General features: G+C 42.2%; 1 protein-coding gene across 1 annotated transcript in view; it reads left to right on the plus strand.

Moving 5' to 3' along the window:
- Positions 1 to 20,532, plus strand: part of PLEKHH1 (pleckstrin homology, MyTH4 and FERM domain containing H1) — a 72,657-nt gene that overhangs the window by 10,986 nt on the left and 41,139 nt on the right. Inside the window, 10 exon segments of the mRNA XM_015413282.1 lie at positions 1,339 to 1,482; positions 6,025 to 6,108; positions 7,482 to 7,563; positions 11,761 to 12,716; positions 13,786 to 13,864; positions 16,073 to 16,164; positions 17,849 to 17,958; positions 18,574 to 18,760; positions 19,356 to 19,466; positions 20,155 to 20,241. Of these exon segments, the coding sequence (XP_015268768.1) occupies positions 1,339 to 1,482; positions 6,025 to 6,108; positions 7,482 to 7,563; positions 11,761 to 12,716; positions 13,786 to 13,864; positions 16,073 to 16,164; positions 17,849 to 17,958; positions 18,574 to 18,760; positions 19,356 to 19,466; positions 20,155 to 20,241 (1,932 nt within the window).

Raw genomic sequence — 20,532 nt, forward strand, 5'->3', positions numbered from 1 at the left:
TGGGGGGGTGATGATCCTGCGCACCCCCTCCTTCGGCTAGAGCGCAGCTTCACCCCTGGGAGGTCCGGGAGGTGCGACTGCTCAGCGCGCCGCCATAAAGCGGACTCGGAGCATAAAACTACTCTCATGCATATATTGGGAAGCAGGCTGGGAGAAATGCTGGCATGGCATTGCCAGTGTAGACCTTTGAGGAGGACTAGAAGGCTCCTGGGACCATCTGGCCTTTTAAAGAGAAGACTAGTGAAGTGAATGGCCTCTTGGTAGGAGAGAGAGAGAGAGGAGGAGGAAGGCGCTGGGAGTGAGAGAGAGCACATTTATTTGCTGGGACAACCAATGGTATTTGACATTCCCAGAAATCTGGTTTCTGAATAATCAGATGAGGTTGACTAATGCTGCTGTTGGGATGAAGACACATGATCATGGAAACGGAAGAGGTGCTTGACTGGTACACATATAATGCTTGCCAGGTAGAGACCAGGTAGCAGAGCTTAGAAAGATCTTTGTGTCCAATACCTTGCAGAGCCACCGCCAGTTGGCACAGACACATGGACCATTGCTCTGACTTGGTGCAAGACACAGTTGGTTTCCTATATTCATAAGACTTCTTAAATTGCTTCCTCCAGCAACTGACTACCCAGAAAGGGTATTTATATTATTATATGCTGGCCAGGGGTGACCTGGCAACCCTATCATACCTTGGCAGGAGTTGGTGTCTGGAGTTGGTGTCTGCTTCCTCTTGCCACTGCCAGTTCAGTTTCCCATGCTCTGTGCCTTCTCCTTTTTAAAATCTTTGCCTTCTCCATTGGGGGTCAATCAGGTGGCAGTGGCTTGGAGTTTTGGCATGCGGTCAGGGCCAGTCCCTGCTGGCCAAAAGAACTTAAAGGGGTTCCTTTAAGTGCTTCTGGCTGGTGGGACCCCACAAGCCCTCTCCAAGTGGCAGTGCTGCTTGGAGTTCAGGTGTGTGGCCTGTAGCCGCCCCTCTCCCCCACTGCAAAATTTAAAGGGGCTTCCAGCTGTCATATTGTATGCCATTCCAGCTGTCATATTGTATGCCATTGTATGCCATTTTGTATGCTTAGGATAATCTCCCTGTCCCAATATAGTGTGATTACAGGCACCTCTGTTAATGCCCTTCTCCTGAACTTTCTTCTTTCAGCCCTCTGATGTGATGTTTTCATCATGAGTCCCAAAGTTCTGATCATGGAACTATTAAGAATGACAAATTTTTGACAATTCCCTAAGAGTTCCCCTGAATAGGAACCAATTACTAAATTAGTTGTTCATTTCACCAAGGTCCAGCTATAATGCTTACAATGACTATGTGAATGGATCTTTCAGGCTGAAGTGATGGAAGAGAAGTTGAAACTTGCAAACATGAAAACAAGTGAATCAAGTGAACATAAGAAATACCAGGAGCTGATGAACAGAGTACAAGAAAAGGATGAACTGATCAACCAACTGGAGACACAACTGGAAGAGCAGGTAAAATGGATTATCTATTTAGCAACCACAAATTGCAGTTTAATAAATAGGAAAACCTAATTTAACAGTATACAAAAGGAGTATCTTACAATATCAGGAAATTAAGGATCATCAGAGTAGCTATAAACAGTTGCTAAAATGATTGGTATAATTCAAACAAAATTAGTAGAAGGAAGAGAATCCCACTATGGAGAAAGGTTAGTCTGGACTTCAACATTTTTGTGAGCACTCAGATTGTTACTGAATCCTAGCTTTTAAAAAAAGTTTGAAACTGGGCTGTGTAAAAAGAAACCAATCAGATTTTTGGATAAGCCATATTCTGTCCAGCCTCCACAGTTTCCAAAGACAAAGGCACCTGAAAGATTGGACTACATCCATGCCCTCCATCAGTAGGTAATGCCACCCAGTTTGGCTCCATTTGACTTGCTAATGCACCATCTAAAATTATTTTACTGTTATGAAAATATAAAGATCACTTTGTTTTTCTGCTGCTCTCAACCTGAAAGAGCTGTGGAATGAACTGATAAATACTCCCTCTTTGTATTTTAGTAGGGAGATACAGTTGTTATTAGGGAGCTGCAGTGGCTCAGGTGGTTAAGATGCTGAACTGCAGGCTGGAAGTTCGGTAGTTCAGCAGTTCGAGACCCGAGTGCCGCATGACGGCGTGAGCTCCCGTCTCTAGTTCCCGCTCCTGCCAACCTAGCAGATCGAAAGCAAGAAATTGCAAGTAGATAAACAGGTACCGCTTCGGTGGGAAGGTAACAGCGTTCTGTGCGCCTTGGCATTTAGTCATGCCGGCCACATGACCACGGAAACAACTTCGGACAGTGCTGGCTCTTCAGCTTGGAAACAGAGATTAGCATCGCAACCCTAGAGTCGGATTCGACTGGCTTTTGAGCAAGGGAAACCTTTACCTTACAGTTGTTATTACAGTACATTTGAAAGGGAGGACAGTTTGGAAATACAGGAAATAAAGGTGTGAGATACTATTCTTTAATATTAGTTACTCTTTGAAGCCAGTTAAAAGTGATGTAGCAGAAAACACAGAATTAACTGCAGGCCCTCAACAAATTCAGTGAAAGCAAAGCTTTCTCTTCCCATACGTATCAGTCACTCTTAACTGTGACCTTCCTCATTGGCTAGAACAAAGGGAAGGTAGTACAAGCCTCTTTTTATTACATAAATTAGGTAGAAAATGATCTGTACATTTGGCTTTCTACTTCTGAATCTAAAAGGCTTAGATATTTGCCTGTTTAAAAATAAAAGCTGTTCTAATTTTTATCTTGTATTATTTTAACCAGTTTTATGTCAGACATATATACTTTTATTCTCTGTGTTTTAACGCAGATTCTATTCTGCATTTTATAACTCTTTTGTATTGTACTGTACTTGTAACGGCCATTGGCCATATGCAATAAATAGAACTGAACTGAAAAATAAAAGCTGGGAATCCAGGAAAAATAAAGGGCCAAACAGGTACCCAGTGGCATGCCGCACTTCGGAGCCGTACTTAAAAGATACCACTTTAAATCTAGAGTTTTTGGGTCCCGACGGGACAACCATGGACTTTCACCTGTCTGATCGTTCCACCAGCGCGCAATCCTCCCGTTGGGGTGGTCTGACATCAGACCATCCCAAACGGGCACGATTTTTAAAAAATCACTACTCAATATGCGCTTAAAAACGCATTTAAAAATGAGGCTGCAGAACCCCGATCCAGCGCCATGAAAACACTTCAATGTTTTGAATGACCCGTGAGTTGAAGGACGATCGGTTAATGGGATGGGAGCTGGAGGGAGGATGGGTCTTTCAACATGCAAAATAGTCCCTCCAGTGAGCATGATCTCAGTGGCAAGGGGGATGGCCGGGACTCGTTTAGTCCGGCCTTGCAAGCGTGGGTCAGAACAGAAAACGAAAGAAGAATTTAGTTGTGCTTGGGCTGTCCTGTTGGTCGGAATTACTGTTATGCCTCCCTCACGCAATGCTTTGAACATTTGATTCCGCACACGCATGGATCTACAAGGATGTGCAATCACGCCTATGTGCATGTGCAAAAAGGTTTTTTAAAAAACCAAAACACCGTGCGCCTCCTTCAGTGGATGCCATCTAGACAATCCACAGCAGAAGCAGCGCGTGGTAAGGCAATTCCCCCGGGGGATGTCTGGTCATGCGAGGACGGATTAAAAAGACCGGGATCAAATTTGAGCCGGCATAATGGCGGGATTAGCTGCCCGTCTGAACGCACCCCTAGACTTGCTCACCCTGTGGTAGATTTTAGGCTCCAGCCTTTTTGAACCTGTGGGAACCTTTGGAATTCTGATACAGGGTGGTGGGCTCAGCCACAAGACGGCTGCCATGGGAGGCAGAGTCAACCACACACACACACAAAGCCCAAGTGCAGGGAACAAGAGGAATACGATTTAAAAACACACTGGGAAAGATGAGTAAAAGAAAACAGCAACACTAGCAGCTGATGCCAAAACGTTATTTTAATCTGGTCTGGCAACTGGCAGGAGCTGAGGGGCATTTATTTACATATATGTTATTTCAATTTATTTATCTCCTCTCCCCCACAAAGTGGGGCTTGGAGCAATTTGCAATAGTATAAAACAGACATAATAAACATGGGAGGACTTTTGGTGTTACGTGTGCTGTGACAGAAGTGATGGCGAGTAGGTCTAGGAATCACCAGGATCCATAGTAAAACCATAGCTTTCCCAGTGTTCCCTAGAGCTATCTACCATCACTTCCAGGTTCTCCCTGGAAGTGATGTCACAGCACACATCCCTTCAACAGTTCTTTAAAAAAAATTCTCCTGTCACCACTTGTAGTGGTACAAGGAAAAAAAACACAATACTGTAACAAAGACTGTGAATCCAATAACTATCTCGAAAATATATATTATATTCAAATCAATTACAATCTTCCATCGAGTATATAGCATAGAGCAATAACAAACTGGTCAATTGGTACAAATAAGGTTTTCCACCATGCAAATAGACAAGAAATTCACAAGAAATTCAGGGCAGGATTCAATGGATGTCCGGTAAAAAAATCTGTTTCAAAAGATCTTTGTCAAGAATTGCCCATATTCAGATGAAATTTCAAATGGAATCAAGTAATCCATCACACATTCCGCATAAGTGCAGTCACGACCTTTAAAGTGGAATGCCTACCCTCATGTGTTTGCAAAATTCACAGTCTTTGTTACAGTGTTGTGTTTTTCCCCTTGTATTTATTCTTACCACTGTGGTCAGTGCCAGTTATATTGCTACCCCTTGAAGAGGTGGAAGGCAAAGCAGGTTGCCAGCCGGAGGCCTACCGCCAGTGAAAGGTCTGGCAACCCTAATCCGCACAACCAATCAGATCTCCAGTGGCCAATCAGAAGCTCTGCTTGGTGACACATGGGGGAGATACTTTACCATCAGTTTCAGTTTTCTAAATGTATGCTTGCCTGATGTAACCAAGATACGGTAGCAGCTGAGTATATTCTGAGGATAGTGCATATTTGTGGAAATAGATTTTCCAGTTATTGGCATAAATTTAGTTCAAGGCACTTTTTGACATGATTGTCACATAGTCTTGAGTCTTTTTGATTTTTTGTTTTGCTCATTTTGATCACCAGATTAGCTGTTCAGTGGGTGTTGGGGGGGTAGACATCCACTCCTGTTTCCTCCCGCTTGAGGCTGCTGCAGTTGCTTCTTGTCCCTCACAATTTATAGTCCTCAGCAAAGGAATCACTTTGGCTCATCTACAGGGAATATACTGCAAGGTAGTAATGCAGTGGGTGTTTGAGTGTAATCTTCTCTTCCTCCTCCCTTTCACTCAAGGCTGTTGATTGTCCCCATGTCCAGCTCGTTTTCATGGAATTCTGGGACTAGGCCGTAAGCCACTGCCCTGAAGGTGAAAGTTTGGACAGTCTTCCTTGTCCATTAGTAAAGGTAAAGGTTCCCTTGCTCGAAAGCCAGTCGAGTCCGACTCTAGGGTTGCGGTGCTCATCTCCGTTTCAAAGCCGAAGAGCCAGCGCTGTCCAAAGACGTTTCCGTGGTCATGTGGCCGGCATGACTAAACACCAAGGCGCAAGGAACGCTGTTACCTTCCCACTGAAGTGGTACCTATTTATCTACTTGCAATTTCTTGCTTTCGAACTGCTAGGTTGGCAGGAGCTGGAACTAGAGACGGGAGCTCACTCCGTCATGCGGCACACTCGGGCCTTGAACTGCTGAACTACCGACCTTCCACAGCCTGCAGTTCTGCGTCTTAACCACTTGAGCCACCGCAGCTCCTTGTCTATTAACCTTAAGCAATATGAACCAACGCATAACCTCGGGGGTGCTCAGCATTGTAGGGCCTTCAGGCAGCTTGCGCCCTTTCCCCACTTCCATACCTGGGTGAAAGTCCATAAGATCTTCAGAATATCCCTTACAATTGCACAAGCAAGATAGCTTGTGAAAGGGTACTCAAGCACATGTATGAATAACTGAGACCAAATTGACTCTAGCACTTTTCTAACACACTTGTCTTTTTTTCTTTCTTTCACAGAAGCAATTGAGAGCACAAGAAGCTAAAATTGTTCAAGAGAAAGCCGCCAAAATTAAGGACTGGGTGACAGCTAAGCTGAGAGAGGTGGTCATTTTGTCTCATCCTTTCTGAGCTGTATTGGTTGAAGTATTTATTAGTGTGTGTGTTGACTGCATGAACAACAGCAATACAGCATTCATTAAAACAAAAAAAAAAGAATTATTTATTAGGAACAATACTAAAGAGCCGTTGATTGTTTTTTACATCCCTATGTATTTTCACAACTGCATTGGCACAAAAATGGGCTTTTAGGCCATCTTTTACTTGGCAGCTGTCCAGCACTACCCCTTATGAAATTATTCATTCATTTATACCCCACGTTTCTCTCCAATGGGAACCTTTTTCCTCTCCTCCGTTTTATTCTTCTAACAACCCTGTAAGTGTTTGACTGGCCCAAGGTTGCCCAGCAAGCTTCCATGGCAGAATGGCTATATTGATCCCACCCCCCCACCCCAGTTTCCTGGCTCCGTCACCTCTCTACTCATAAGGGTCCTGTCTAAGGATCTTTGGGAAAACCACTGCATTGACACTGTCGCCAGGAGGGCTTTTAGGTGAAATTTGAGGAGATAGAGAGTTGGATTCAAAGGACCACAAGCAGAGCTCCATTAGTTGAATGGGCTTTTCAGATTTCCCTTTCCTTTTGCAGTTTGTGTGTTCTCCCAAAACAGGTCCTCAGAACTTGGGGGACCTTCCAGAAGACCCTGGAAAATAATGTTGTGGGGGTCTGCAGTTAAGGGTGCCAACCTGGAGATCTCTTGGAATTACAACTGCTCTCTGGATTACAGGGATCATTTCCTCTGCAGAAAATGGATTCCTTGGAGGATGGACTCTATGGCATTATATCCCTGCTGAGGTCCCTCCCTACCCAACTCCACCCTACCCACGGGTGCTGTCATGCGCAAATATCCGGGAATTTTCTAACCCAGATTTGGTAACCCTATCTGCAGTAAGAAAGGTTGATCAACAAAATTTCTCTTGCATCACACAAGTGCCTCTTTTTATTTATATAGAAAAAATATATGCTGGCTTCCCAGAGCTCTGCTCATGGCCTTTTCTCTTACAGTAGGGAGACTTTGCATCCAAACCATAATGTCCAGTTCTGTGCTCTTCTTCTCTGGTGCAATAGGCTGTTGAGTTGGCCCTGTTACCATTCAAGTTTATAGTACAATCTCTGAACTTATTTAGTGATTTAGTTAAGTGAGTTCAGCTTCATTGAGCTAAGTAGATGTCAATGTGTCTAGCTGCAAAGAGACAGGGTAAAGGACTATTCTTAGTAGCAAGATTTTTTAAAAGGTTTTTGATTAAATTGATCTTATTTTTTAAAGATTTAATTTAACTAAAAGATCTGAACAGGATCTTTGTAAATGACAGTTATTTTGAATTATTCTTTTTCATTGTTTCCCTCCACTGTTTTACAGCTTGAGCTGGAAAACCATTACCTCAAGAGTTGCAACCTGAGGCTGACAGAGGAGATTGAAGCACTTCAGAAAGCTTTGCAGGGTAAATGTGTGTTGTTTTTTTTAATTGATTGCTAATGGTCCCGTTCACACTAGGGGATTTGGGCCGGGAGCGGGACAGATCGGTGGCGGAGCAAACGGCCGCGATCACACCACAACATCTGGGAAGTGTAGTGCTTCCGCCCCCGATCCGGCCCTTCCCCTCGAAACTCCACATCAACTGGGAACCACCTACCGAGGTGGTTCATCTGGATGAGGCGCCTCAACCGGGCCGTCGGATCGCTGGCGCGTCTTTGCGCCGGCGCATCCCCGGCCCCCATCCGAACTGCGCATGCTCCGACATGCGCAGTTCAGCAGCCTCACCGTCGGAACTGTGTTTTCTCCCCGGCATCTGATCGCGCCGGGGAGATAAGGCACCGCGGCCAGGGGATCCGTGGGATCCCGCCACGGTGTTTCTTTTTTGGCGCGGCTTTTAAAAGCCGCGCTTTGGCCCGTGTTTTCCCTGCCGTGTGGCAGGGGCCAATGTGTAGGAATCAACAGGAAAACTGGAAGCAAGAATCCTCAGTTCTGCTCCTGCTATCACATTGTTAAGTAGTTAAGAACAAGTTGCAACTCTCTCTTTGCCAGTCTGACAATAGTAACAGTCTCCAGTGCACAGAGGGAGCATGAACATCAAGCAGTGTTTCCACTTTTCATCTTGTAAGTATTTTTGAAAATATTTTCACTTGAGAAATAAATAAATGATGTCCATAAAATCTTATTTCTGTCTCCATACCATTTGTGCTAACGGCAGAAGATCCACTAACTTTAGGATGGGCATGTCTTTCAGTAGTGATGCATCACCAAAATGCTGATTAGCATTATTTGCCTGCAATGTTAGTCATTTTTAGCAGCATGGAGATAAACAAGAGGAGTTTCATACAGCCGTTGTTTAGGATATTGCAATGTGAATTCCAACTCCATGTTTTATTGGTGCCAGGTATTCAGATGCCTCTAACTAGTGGCTTCTATCCTGTGGGTTTTGATGGTCACTTGTGAAATTCAGGAGTCTACTTGACTATGGATTGTAATTGTTCAGTGGATGCTACTTTGACACCTGGCTGTTAACACTTTAAAACATAAAAAGTTCACTATCAGTCCAGTCCTAATACATGGAGGACAGTAGGCATGGTTGTCCAGAATATTGTGTTCCAGCAGTAGCTCTTGCAGCTAACAAATAAAGTATGGGTAACATATTTATTTTTAAGCACCAGTGTACACCTATCATGGAGCCCCAGTCCTGTCAGCTATTCTAGTTACATGTAGATGGGTGTTTAAAGTGCCACAGCAGTGTCAGTGTACACACAGCATTTATGTTTGCCGCATAAAGCATGGCTCTACCTTTGTCTCGCTGTGTTCAAGGCTGTAGTCTTCAAACCACTTAGGATTGCTTCCAGCATCACACTTTCCTATACTGATTACCTTTTTACATAGATTTCAACATGGTGGTGAGCCATGGGTCATGTATTTCCTTACTACATGTAAGCTCTTGAAGCCCACTGTGTAAAAAAGCCTGCTTTGTCTGTGATTCACCTAGTTTGTAGTTAATCAAATCTTTTCCTTCTGAAGGCAGTGATTTTCACCAGAATGTAATTAACATTTCGAATGCAAGGGAAATGGCAGGGTGTAAATTCTGTGCTGCAAAACCCTAATTGGCATGTATTTATGCCTCTCCATCCACTAGGCTTTTGCTTTCTCTACGAGTGCATGCACGCAGTCTTCCAGTTGGAAGCTTTGTAAGCAGGTTGTCATCATATGCTCTGAATGTTTACAGAATGAGACAGTTGCTACAATAACCTGGTATTAAGTGTTCTGAGATGCCACTGATCAGACTGTTCTGAATAATACATTGGCTTCCACACATAATTGTATTAAATCATCCCCTGAGTCAATTCGGAGGCTCCTGAATAGGGTTTTTTGTGGGGAGGGGGTTTAACCAGGGCTTAACTCTGCAATGTATCTTCCATGCCAGTGCTTAGCTCTGGAATGTGACAAGTAATAATAAAGACAACATTGGCTTTGAGCATTTGTGGAGAGTATGTCCCTCCTCTCCAAACAGGCACAACCTGTCCCCCACAATTCATACAAATATAAGTGTGTTTGGAATAAACAGGAAGCTCTTCTGAATAGGAGAATGCAAACTTCAGACAGTTATAAGCCCCAGCATATCTCTTTTTAGAAATTAACCAGTGCAGTGGCAAAGCATATATCTATCTCTTCCAGGCATCTCTTCTGATGGTTTAACTGCTAGAAAATTGCAGACAAAGTGATGATGACAGTCTTTTGCCATTTTAATCATCTATTTTGGTCGTCAGGAAGAAATTTTGCCGTTCAGTATACTGATAGGGGATTTTTTTTCTAGTTTATGGCTCAGAGTAGACTTGTAAGTGCTATTAGGGATGTTGTGAGGCTATTATCTGACTACTGCTGTCTGTAACTGACTATGGTAATCTATAATATGCATGATTAGATTTAGACCAGTCTGTGTAGGTTTAAAAGGATGTAGACTGGCTTTGGACTGAAAGGTAGAAAGAGTACCAAGAACAGTAGTTTAGTGAAAGAAGGTTCTCTGAGAAGTTTATGTTCTGCAGGTGCCAACCTACAAATGGGCAAAACGAACAACTGCCCATGCATGTGCTTTCTTCGTTGTGGCTCCCACTTTGTAGAATGGCCTGCCTGAACAGGTCAGGAAGGCTCCTGCTCTCCTGGCTTTCCGCAAACTGTGCAAAACTGAATGATTGAAGAGGCCTTTTCTGTGCAGGCAATAGGGTAGCACTGTTATAAAAGACTTCACAAGTTACTCATATAAATTATTGGGGATTGTGGTCTGTACTCCTGTGTACAATTTGTTGTGGGTTGAATCCTGTTGTGCAATTTTTGCATCATTCAGTGTGTCATGTTAACACTTATGCCTTGCTTCAGTTCTGTTTTTAGACTTCTTGTTAGTTCTACAACCCAAATCCTATTTGTAATTGAAAGTCCCATTTTGTTGATTGTATTGACTCACTGAGTGTAATCCACCTTGAGCCCTAGTGAAAGAGATGGACTATAAATAAATAAATAATCTTCTAGAAATGCTAGAGCAGAATTCGGAAATGTCATCAAAAATTGAAATATAGAAAAGGCATTGTGTATCAAACCTAAACTTCTTTTGATGATTGAACAACATGGAATGCCTCATTTATACCTTAGTTAGCATATAAACCTGTACTATTGGCATATTTATGGCATTTAAAAAGAAAATAATTTTTATAAGAAAAATTACAAGTATACCCAGTACTTGAGAAAGAGTTGCAGACTGCTGCACCCTATGCTACCATTAGCACATATATATTTAATTTTTTGCCATATGAAAGGTAGGAAAAAATAAAGGAGGAAGAAAATAAATTCTTTAGAAATCCAAAGAAAGTGTATTATTTGTACAGAAACTCTCTCATAGAGTCACAAAAGGTAGAACTACCAACATGTTTGGATAGTAAGGTAAACTTTATAACATTGAAAAAACTGAAATCTTTAATAATGTTATTATCACTAAACATATGATAGCACATTAACTTTTCCTAGTACTCCCCAAATTTCCCAATTTTTCTGTTGTCAGACCTTTTCATGCTGTACGTTTGGAAGCCCCCAATTCAAATTTCACTTCTGCCATGATCTCATCAGGTAGCCTTAAGCAAGCCATAAATAGCCTCAGTCCCTTCTCTTTGATATGGGAGTGATAATTCTGGCATATCTGATAGGGATGCTGTAAAGCTTAGTAAGATCATATATATGCAACTTTTTGCATACTTGAAAAATGCTGTGTAGATTATTACAATGACTGAAGTGCAGTGTTGAGTATATATACTGATGCAAGTATCCCAAAGCCATGTGGCAGCCCATTGCAAAGAGTAAGGAAGGACAGAGTCAAAGGCTGAATCATACAGTTCTTAGCAGAGAAATCTTGACCAGGACTAGTTTGACCCATAGAGGTTATACAGGATTCCTATCCAATCAGATGACTTAGTTCCCTGAAGGAATATGTAAAAACCAAGCAACATTACTACTTATAGAACTGGTGGCTGAATGAATGTTCTGCTTCTGGATTCAAAGAGCCTTGTTAGATTAGTACATAAATATCTGGAATGCATTTTGCAAAAGTAAGTCATACTGAGTAGCCTCCAGATGAAAAACTCTGCTTGTCTTTTGCTCCCAATTGTAGATACAACAACTCCATCTGTTTCAAGTTGTAATGTTCAGCTACCTAGAGATCCACTGTCACCCTTCCTCGAGAACTCAGACCAGGATTCCAGGCTTCTCTCAGTGGACATCAAGCAGGTCTATCAGAGTGTATCTGCAAAAGCTATAACAAGTGTGGTCTTTATGGATGACTACTGTGTGGGAGGTGAGACTGAAACATCAGTGCCTTCCCAGAGCTCACTGAAATTTACTGCTGACTCCTCACATGACAAGAATTCGTCCGAGAAAGATTTTGTCTCTGTAGCATCTCCAAGAATCTGCACAACATCACTGAACCACCAAACTGGTACTATGAAATTTCATGGAGCTTTGACTTTACAGTCCCCTCTGGAACAACTTCAAAAGTCCATCAGTGACTTGGGCAAGATAGCATCTGTTTTGTACAATCCATCAGATGAACTGAGTACCACATTCCATACTCGTAGGTTAGATTTGTCCTCCAGGGAAATAGCAAAGGCTTCTGATTGTTCTGTTTCCCCATCCATTCCAGCCTTGAACTTGTCAAAATCCATCACTTCAGTGCCCTCAGATTTCTCAAGGAGGGAAGGTGGCAGTTTGACTCTCCCAAAAGCTCGGTCTCCAAGCAATCCAAGGGACAGCATCCAGTTAGCCAAGAGGCATTATAGCCAACCTCAGTCAGGAACTGACTGTTTTGATCATGCGGTAAACATTGAGATCAGCAAATTTCAGCCTGTAAGAACTCCTGAGCAATTCCAGAGAGAGGTGGAAGAGACAGATATCGATGAAGAGGTAGCAGAGAAGATGGAGATGGAGGACTCTCTGATGGAGGAGGGAGGGATGGGCGAAGAGACTCCTCAGAACCTTTGTTCAAGCAAGGAGACGGGGACTTCTGAAGCTAATGTAAGGGACCCGGGAGACAAACCCCCCACTCCTCCCTTGCACAGATTTCCATCTTGGGTAAGATATTGATCAGGAATCACTGTCAGTGGGGAGATAACATATAACACAAGTTTAAAATCAAACTTCTATACTTTGAAAAACCAAGTTCACAGTTTCCACTGAAACTGACTAATTATATAAATTACAGAGACTTTGTTATTTTATGCAATAATCAGATGGTATTTATTAGATGTAAGTTCCACCCCAGGTTTAGGCTATGACCTCTTTCCTAACTGCAAAATAAGGCAGTAGTACAAAGGAAGAAAGTTGCGTGGTGAAGGGAAATAGGGTCTGGGGAGGGGCAGAAAATTGTGAAGTGTGTGTTGACTATGGAAAGTTCTTGCCTGGCCCCATGCAGTCTTGTGCTACAGCAGTCTTCATTTTAAGCATGAGAACTGATGGATATGCTAGACAACATGGCAAAGTGTGATGCTTCATGGCCAAAAAGTCAAGACATAAATTAAAGGGCTGTACAATGATTTATTACAAATAGGGTGCTACATTCCTAATTGTTATCTCCATTCCCTTTGGAGAGTATACTCATAACAGTGAAGCCAATCTTTAATTTATGATGCACAGTTAGGTGAACTAAGGCTGTTTGAGCCTTGCATCTTCAAGCACTTCAGAGAATACATTAGAAAGGTAATATGTGTGACTTGAATTTTTAAACCACAGTTTCTACTTCTCTGTTGCAAAGCAGCTAAAACCCCTTCCTTCCTTCCTTCCTTCCTTCCTTCCTTCCTTCCTTCCTTCCTTCCTTCCTTCCTTCCTTCCTTCCTTCCTTCCAGTGCCACCCTAAGCAGAGCTGCACCCTTCTAAGCTCCCTGATTTCAGTGGATTTAGAAGAGGATAACTCTGCTCAGGATGACACTGATAATGTCTTCCTTCCTGTTCAACAGAGAGTTTACAGTTTTGTGTCATGTGAGATACCTGTTTGTAACTGAGTTGCTATTGGTCTCAGAACACAATGAGAGGAAAGGTAACAGGGTATGAAGAATGATCAAGGCAACCCAGATTGCTTGAAGCTTGAAGAGGATTTTGTTTTTGATTTGCTTTTCCTCTGAGTTTTTTTCCACCCTTGTTTTAGGAGAGTCGTATCTATGCAGTAGCCAAGTGTGGCATGAGAGTGTCAGAAGTGGCTCTGGGGAATGACTCTTCTAGCCAGAGTAAGTACTAGTTCCCCCAGAGATGCATGCTACTGTTGTAAAGCTGGTATTTCCAATGGTATTTTTAAACACTTGGGAATTTAAATGCTTCTGTTGGTAGATTACTACAGGCTGAATTAAAGCACATTTGGTAGCTTGTGTTAGTTGATAAGGCTAGCTCATGGATACAAGCAAACTTCACAGGATGCATTTGCACCAACTTGTTTTGCAGAATGCATCCCAGGAACAGCGAGTGCCATTTATACCAACTCACTGTTTAGTTTTGTCTTTTGTTCTCCACTCCCAATGAATTCCTCACCCAATGAATGAGGACACTTTGGGGAGGCTGGTGCTACATCCTAAGAACTCTGAGATAAGAAGCAGCTTGCTCTTATAGTATCATTCTAAGCAGAGTTATGCCCCTCTAAGGCTGCAGTCACACATACTAAATAATCCACTTTCAATCTACTTTCAGTGTACTTTCCAACTGGATTTTACTATGTGAACTGGCAAAATACAGTAGGAAAGTGGATTGAAAGTGGGTTATTTAGTGTGTGTGTGACCGTGAGGCCCTTTCTGCACTCTCCTTTTAATCCATGTTCACCGCGGTGTCCTCCAAGCAATTCTGCACTTAAATAGAATTCAATCCAGGTTTTCCCCCCATTCTGCACTAAAATCGAGTTCAACCTCCTTTTTATTCTGGCTTTCTTGCCCATTCTGCATTACATCACCTCCCTTCAGTGGTCACCCTGGTTTCAGCCTGCTATTGCCCTGGAGTATTTGGATGCTGTTTTGCCGTGGACTTACATTGCCTTGACACGAACACAGAGAAAATCTGGAGTGGCAGACCAATGTGGAAAGGACCAAATTCTGCTTATCTGGGCAAAGTGTTCTGAAGATGCCATCCTGCAAACAATGTAAAATTGGCAATTGGTCATTCACACACATACTTTGTGATGGCTCCTAAACTGTGGTATCGTCTGCCTGAGGCTAATAGGAAGGCCCCATACTTCTATCATTTTGTAAAATGTACAAAACAGAATTCCTGTAGAAGGAGCAAAGCTGTAGTGTTATGGTTCAGTTGAGAAGGTGACTTTTATTAGGGATATATACCATGGCTGTCTTCTTGCCTTAAACATATAAGTTTGTATGCTGCACTGATTGTTTTGTTACCTTAAAGATATATGTGTAACTCTGCTTAGGATGACACTAGTAGGCTGATTCCTAAAGGCACTTTCTTGGGAGTGAGCTCCATTGAATAACATGATACTTACTTCGGAGAAGACCTGCTTAGGATTGTTCCTTGGGTTGGCTATACCTCAGCCAGAACATTCCTCTGCCATGTGGTTCAGGGTTTACAACTTCTGCAGTTGGCTAGTTCTGGCAGGCATATTCCTGAACAGAATGAAAGATATACATGCACTAGAGCCTCATCACAGGCAGTTTAATAGGAGAGCCAGGAAATAATTATGGCTGCTTATGTATTTACACAAAGCTTTCCTTTGCTGCCTGAAGATTCCCACCCTCCCAGTTTGGCACTCTCCTTTCTGGTTTACAAATAGATAGTGTGTTAAGTCGTGCGCTTAACAAAGAAGTCGGAGAGTGATTCAGCAAGAATGCGGTTTATTCTTCAGCTCTGATACTTCTCCGGTACGGTACAACGATCGCCAGCCAGAACCCATCATTCGAACCAACACATATACTGGCTGCTCTATATTTAAACAGTCCCGGCTAATGTAGCCACACCCCCTGTACAATAAGGCAACCTATGAGGTTGAAGCAATAACAACCAATCACAAGCGATCCCGCTCTGCACGGTGATTGGCAGACACTTTCTGGGCTAGGGCTCCTATTGGTTACACTAGGATCCTAGCCCAGGATGAAGCTCAACATGGCATCTCAATCAGGCGATTCACACATCAGTATTTACAATCAAGTCTCAATGGCACAGTTCACATAGTAGTTATATACAATGCAATACATAACAAATCGAATGTTCCAGAGGATGCATTTGGGGGGGGGGGGACTATTTCCGTAGCTAATCCTCGACTTTAATGATGAATGCCCATTTCCTAATAACTTCTTGATCGCTTGTTGATTTTTTTTCATGTTCCCTGTTGCCACATCAATGTACACCCCTGAAATCCCCACTTAGCTAAATGCTAATACTTCCATTAATATTTTCATTGGTCTTTATTCTCTTTCTTTTAAACATAAAACAATACTCAGCTTCAAAGGCTCTGACGTATTCATCCCCTGGGCCATTCACCTGCCTCATTTACAGAAATGTTACAGTGCCTGTCTACACTATGCTAAAAGGGGTAAGGAACCATTTCACATTTCTCTGTTAGGGGGAAATTGGGAAAGGTGGACAAGTCTGTGAAAACTGCAGCGGAGAGTAACAAATAGGAGTGAGACCTTGGTAGATCCTTAGAATTTATATTCTGGCTGCCAGCAAAGAGCTACATTAGGAACAAGTCTTTTAATAGAAGGAAGAGAAATTAAGCGAGTGGTTAAATCCCCCAAGTTTTGTCCCTCTGAAAACAATATATATTAGCATGGTTGCAAGAAGGTTTGGGTCTTCACTGTATACACTGATATGGGAGGCTTTTATAGAGAGAAGGAGATAAGATGAAAAATGAAGATAAATCCCAGAGTTCAAATAGAGGCTGGATTTTAGACATCTTATTAGGAATAGCAGTGCTACGAGGCTGAAGATGCTGCCTGAAACAGTGGACTGTGGCTAATTTAATGGGCAGAAAATATTGGACAGCTGCCCCAAATGTTGCCCCTCCTTGAAGTATAATGCATGGGTACCAGCCTGTAGCACAGACAAGAAGGAGTTGTTGTAGTCCTGTGCTGGGCGGCTCCTCCTCCTCCTCCTCTTCTTCTTGGAAAAAGAGGTGCCTGAAGTCTCAAGAGGGAAATGAAGTTTTCTGTATACTGAAAACTCATTAACTTTTAAACATTTTAAAAAGAATTTTGTCAAAGAGGTTCTAGAACTCCATTCTGGCACAGTTCCCCAGAAAAAAAGCCCTGGTCCTGTGCAAGAACAACAGTATCCTGGGCCTGCTTATGGAATAAAGTGAAGTCTATGCCTCCTTTTTCCTCTCCCATATTGACCTTCTGCAAGCTCTCTGCCTCACTGTACCAGAGGCAGAACTGCACCAAAGCAGTGGAGAGCTGCATATGTAGCATGTTATGGCAGCAGAGTGGCCCCATCACAGACTTCAGGCTTGATTTGTCACACACCAATAGTCATCCTCAGCCACATCCCCTCCTTCTAGGATACCAAGAGAGCCATGCACTCAGTAAATACTTTCTACTATGGTTTCAGTGGGGCAGCATGCCTTTGCCTCCAACATGGCTGGAATGTCTCCTACTGACATTGCTTCAGATTAAAAGGTTTGGATGTAGCCCTCAAGTAAATACTGCTCTATGTGTGTAGGTGAAATGAGAAATGCCTCAGGATAATGTTATAGTAACGTGAGAGTGTTCTCAGGTCACAGAAAGAGGGGTATGGCACTAGCAAAATGAACTGTAGTGAAAAGTGGCCGACTGATTTCAAGCCACCAAAAGTGATGCTGATCAGGGTAGTTACCGTAAGTTAAGTCATTCCCCATGCCAGGCTGTTTTTCTCCTCGAAATATCTTAGCTGCTAACAAAATTAGTACGGTCAACACATTCCAGGGTCATGATCCATGAAATGCCACACTAACAATGCATGCCAGTCTTACACACTTTTCTGTGGCATGTTTGGACAAATGAGGCATTTTACATAAAATAGTAGCTCTAGTTGCACTTGTAGTCTCTTGTGCACAAACAAAATGAATTGGAAGTCCCAGGAGAATAGGATGAGCAGCTATAGAGCTTATTGATTTTTGGTCTGGGGCTAAGGGCAGAGTTGGCAAAATGTAACTCCTTTGGTGCTTTCTCTTGATTTGTATGGTATAATTAAACTGGGACATCTGCCTTCCATTCTGACTTTAGTGGCTTATTTTCTAGAAAGCAACCCAGATCAGCAATGTTCCTTTCTTAGATGAGTCTTCCTGCTCTGATGATGACTGCAGCTCCCATGTTAGTCTCAGAGCTTCCAATGCAGGATCTGAACCCAGGTTATCAGATATGACAAATTGCCAGAATTTGCAACATTTTCTATTTTCCCTCCCATAGTTCACGGTTGCAAAATCCATCAAGGGCAGAATGGGCACTTCTTCTCAATTTCTGTATTCATCTTGTGTCTAGTTTGTTTGTTTGTTTTAAGCTAACCCATAACCAATGTTCCCTCTAAGCTGAGTTAGTGTGAGCTAGCTCACAGTTTTTTTAGCTTCTGGCTCTCACATTTTTGTCTCAGCTCAGGAAGGATGGCTCCAGAGCAAACTAATTTATGCAGTAGCCAAATTATTTGCTCACAGCTTTAATGCCAGTAGCTCACAAAGTAGAATTTTTGCTCACAAGACTCCACTGCTTAGAGGAACACTGCCCATAACTGTTAATTCAACCATTGTTTTATATTATACTTTGTAAACAGAAGTCAGCAGTCTCCATTTATAACAATAGGCCTAAAGTGTTTCGTATGTGTGTTAATGTCCATGTTTCAATGCACTGTTCCTCAATGGAGGCATTTATTCAGCTGGAAGTCGCTGAATGCTGAACTGCCAGGAGAGAGACTGAGTGATATACATGCGTGTATGAATCAGCCCCTTACAGCATTCAGCATACAAAGTAAGAATATGCAACATATGAATTTCCCCCCACTGTTTTTCTTCTCTAGCAGGTATTTCTGTATCCTCACTGAGCTCAGAGAGTGACTATGCCATCCCCCCTGATGCCTATTCCTTGGACGAAGACTATTCTGAACCAGAGCACAAACTGCAGCGGACATCCTCTTATTCCACTGATGGTGGCGGCTACAATGTAAGCTATGATGCCCCCCCAATCTCCATTGTGGACTGGACTTAAATATAAGACATTTAATATTTGCTGCATGAACAAAGATAAATGCCTTTCCAGTGCATGTCAGAAACCAGAAAACTCTACATCCCCATAAATCAGAAATTGACATTTTGAAAATTCCCGATGTACTGAGATGCCTGTATAAGTCTTGATGTGGGAAGGGAAGGATAATGTGTCTCTCTCTTTGTCTGGCTGCAGAGCCATTCTTACCTTTGCAATATTCCTGCACACCCTATTCCTTAGCTGTTGGCAGTGTTTTTGTCCATATATGAAATTCCAGATTTTGAAGAGAATTTGGGAATAGAGTAGGTAATGGAGCGGAACTTGAATGACCTATCGCTGGCTGATACATGACTTAAGCGCTTAACTTTGCGTGTCACCTTTCTTCTTTTGGATGGGGTGATGGCCATAATTCTTGCTTAACAGCAAGGGCAAAGATTATGGGCATCTTCCAATCATACCACCTCCAGTGTAATCTTATGACCACTCAACATGAATTTTCTGGGTATAGGTTTGGCCATTCCACAGGATAATTTGCGTATTTTTTCTCCCCTAGGAACCCATGGAAAAATCTGGCTATTTGTTGAAAATGAGCAACCAGGTGAAGACATGGAAGAGACGGTGGTTTGTTTTGAGAAATGGACAGCTCATGTATTATAAATCCCCAGTGAGTTCCTAGTAAATACTCATGCTGGGGTGAAAGAGGGAGTGAAACATGATTTGTTTAGCCAAGCATTCTATTTAATTTAACATTTCAACATAAATCAGAATACACTGAAGCCATCTCCCATAATGCCTTGCCGATATGTTCTTTCATAATCCTGAGTGGTAAGAGATCAGATGTAAGGAAGAAGGCTCAGGAAAGAAATGCATCTTCTTTATTTGCAACTGAAAGGAGAAAAGAGTCTCTGGGCTACTTAATTATTTGTCTGCTAGCAATTGAAAACATCCCCAAATGTGTGTGTATTTATGCATTTTCTTTATAGCCTGGCTTTCTCACTGAGACTCAATGCAAGATAATTTATGATATAATAAATACAAAAGTTATCAGCCTTAGGCCATCTTTAATATTTTCTTCATTTCACATTGTGGTAATCTGAATAAAAGAGAAATAACAATGTGTCATTAAAACACATTAACCTATATATTTCTCATTGGATTAATCTAGTTACCAAATCAATTTAAGATTGCAATCTACATGTTAGGTTTATTTCCTATGTGTTAGCATGTTTATGTCCCATTGTCTTTCCTTTTCCTAAAATACAAGCCATGTATTGGGGAAGTTTTACTTAGATGTAGTGTCCCATGTACCCTTTGTACTCATCGCTGACCAAAAATTGCTGTTCCCTCCCCAGAGTGATATAATCTGCAAGCCTCAGGGAATGGTTGAGTTGAATTCTTCTTGCCAGATTGTACGAGGTGAAGGATCTCAAATATTTCAGGTGAGCACTTTTTATTACTGAACTCTAACAGGTGCAAACAGATTGGCTTTCATGTGATTTGGACCTTTTGAAAAGGTCAGGCAAATTGATTTTGTATGAAGTTAGAAGGTCTGAAACTTAATTCTGAATGCCAGATCAGCCTTTAATGTTTTCCCCATTTAACGTATCCCACCCATCTTTATGTATCTTTGATCTTCTTCCTGTATAACCATTAGTGATGAAAGAGAAACATGGACCACAGCATTCGTACAGTCCAAATTCAGTTATGAAACTCTGGTTTGGATCCTGCTG

This window comes from Gekko japonicus, unplaced genomic scaffold (assembly GCF_001447785.1).
Source record: "Gekko japonicus isolate JY-2015 unplaced genomic scaffold, Gekko_japonicus_V1.1 scaffold32, whole genome shotgun sequence".
Classification (NCBI taxonomy): domain Eukaryota; kingdom Metazoa; phylum Chordata; class Lepidosauria; order Squamata; family Gekkonidae; genus Gekko; species Gekko japonicus.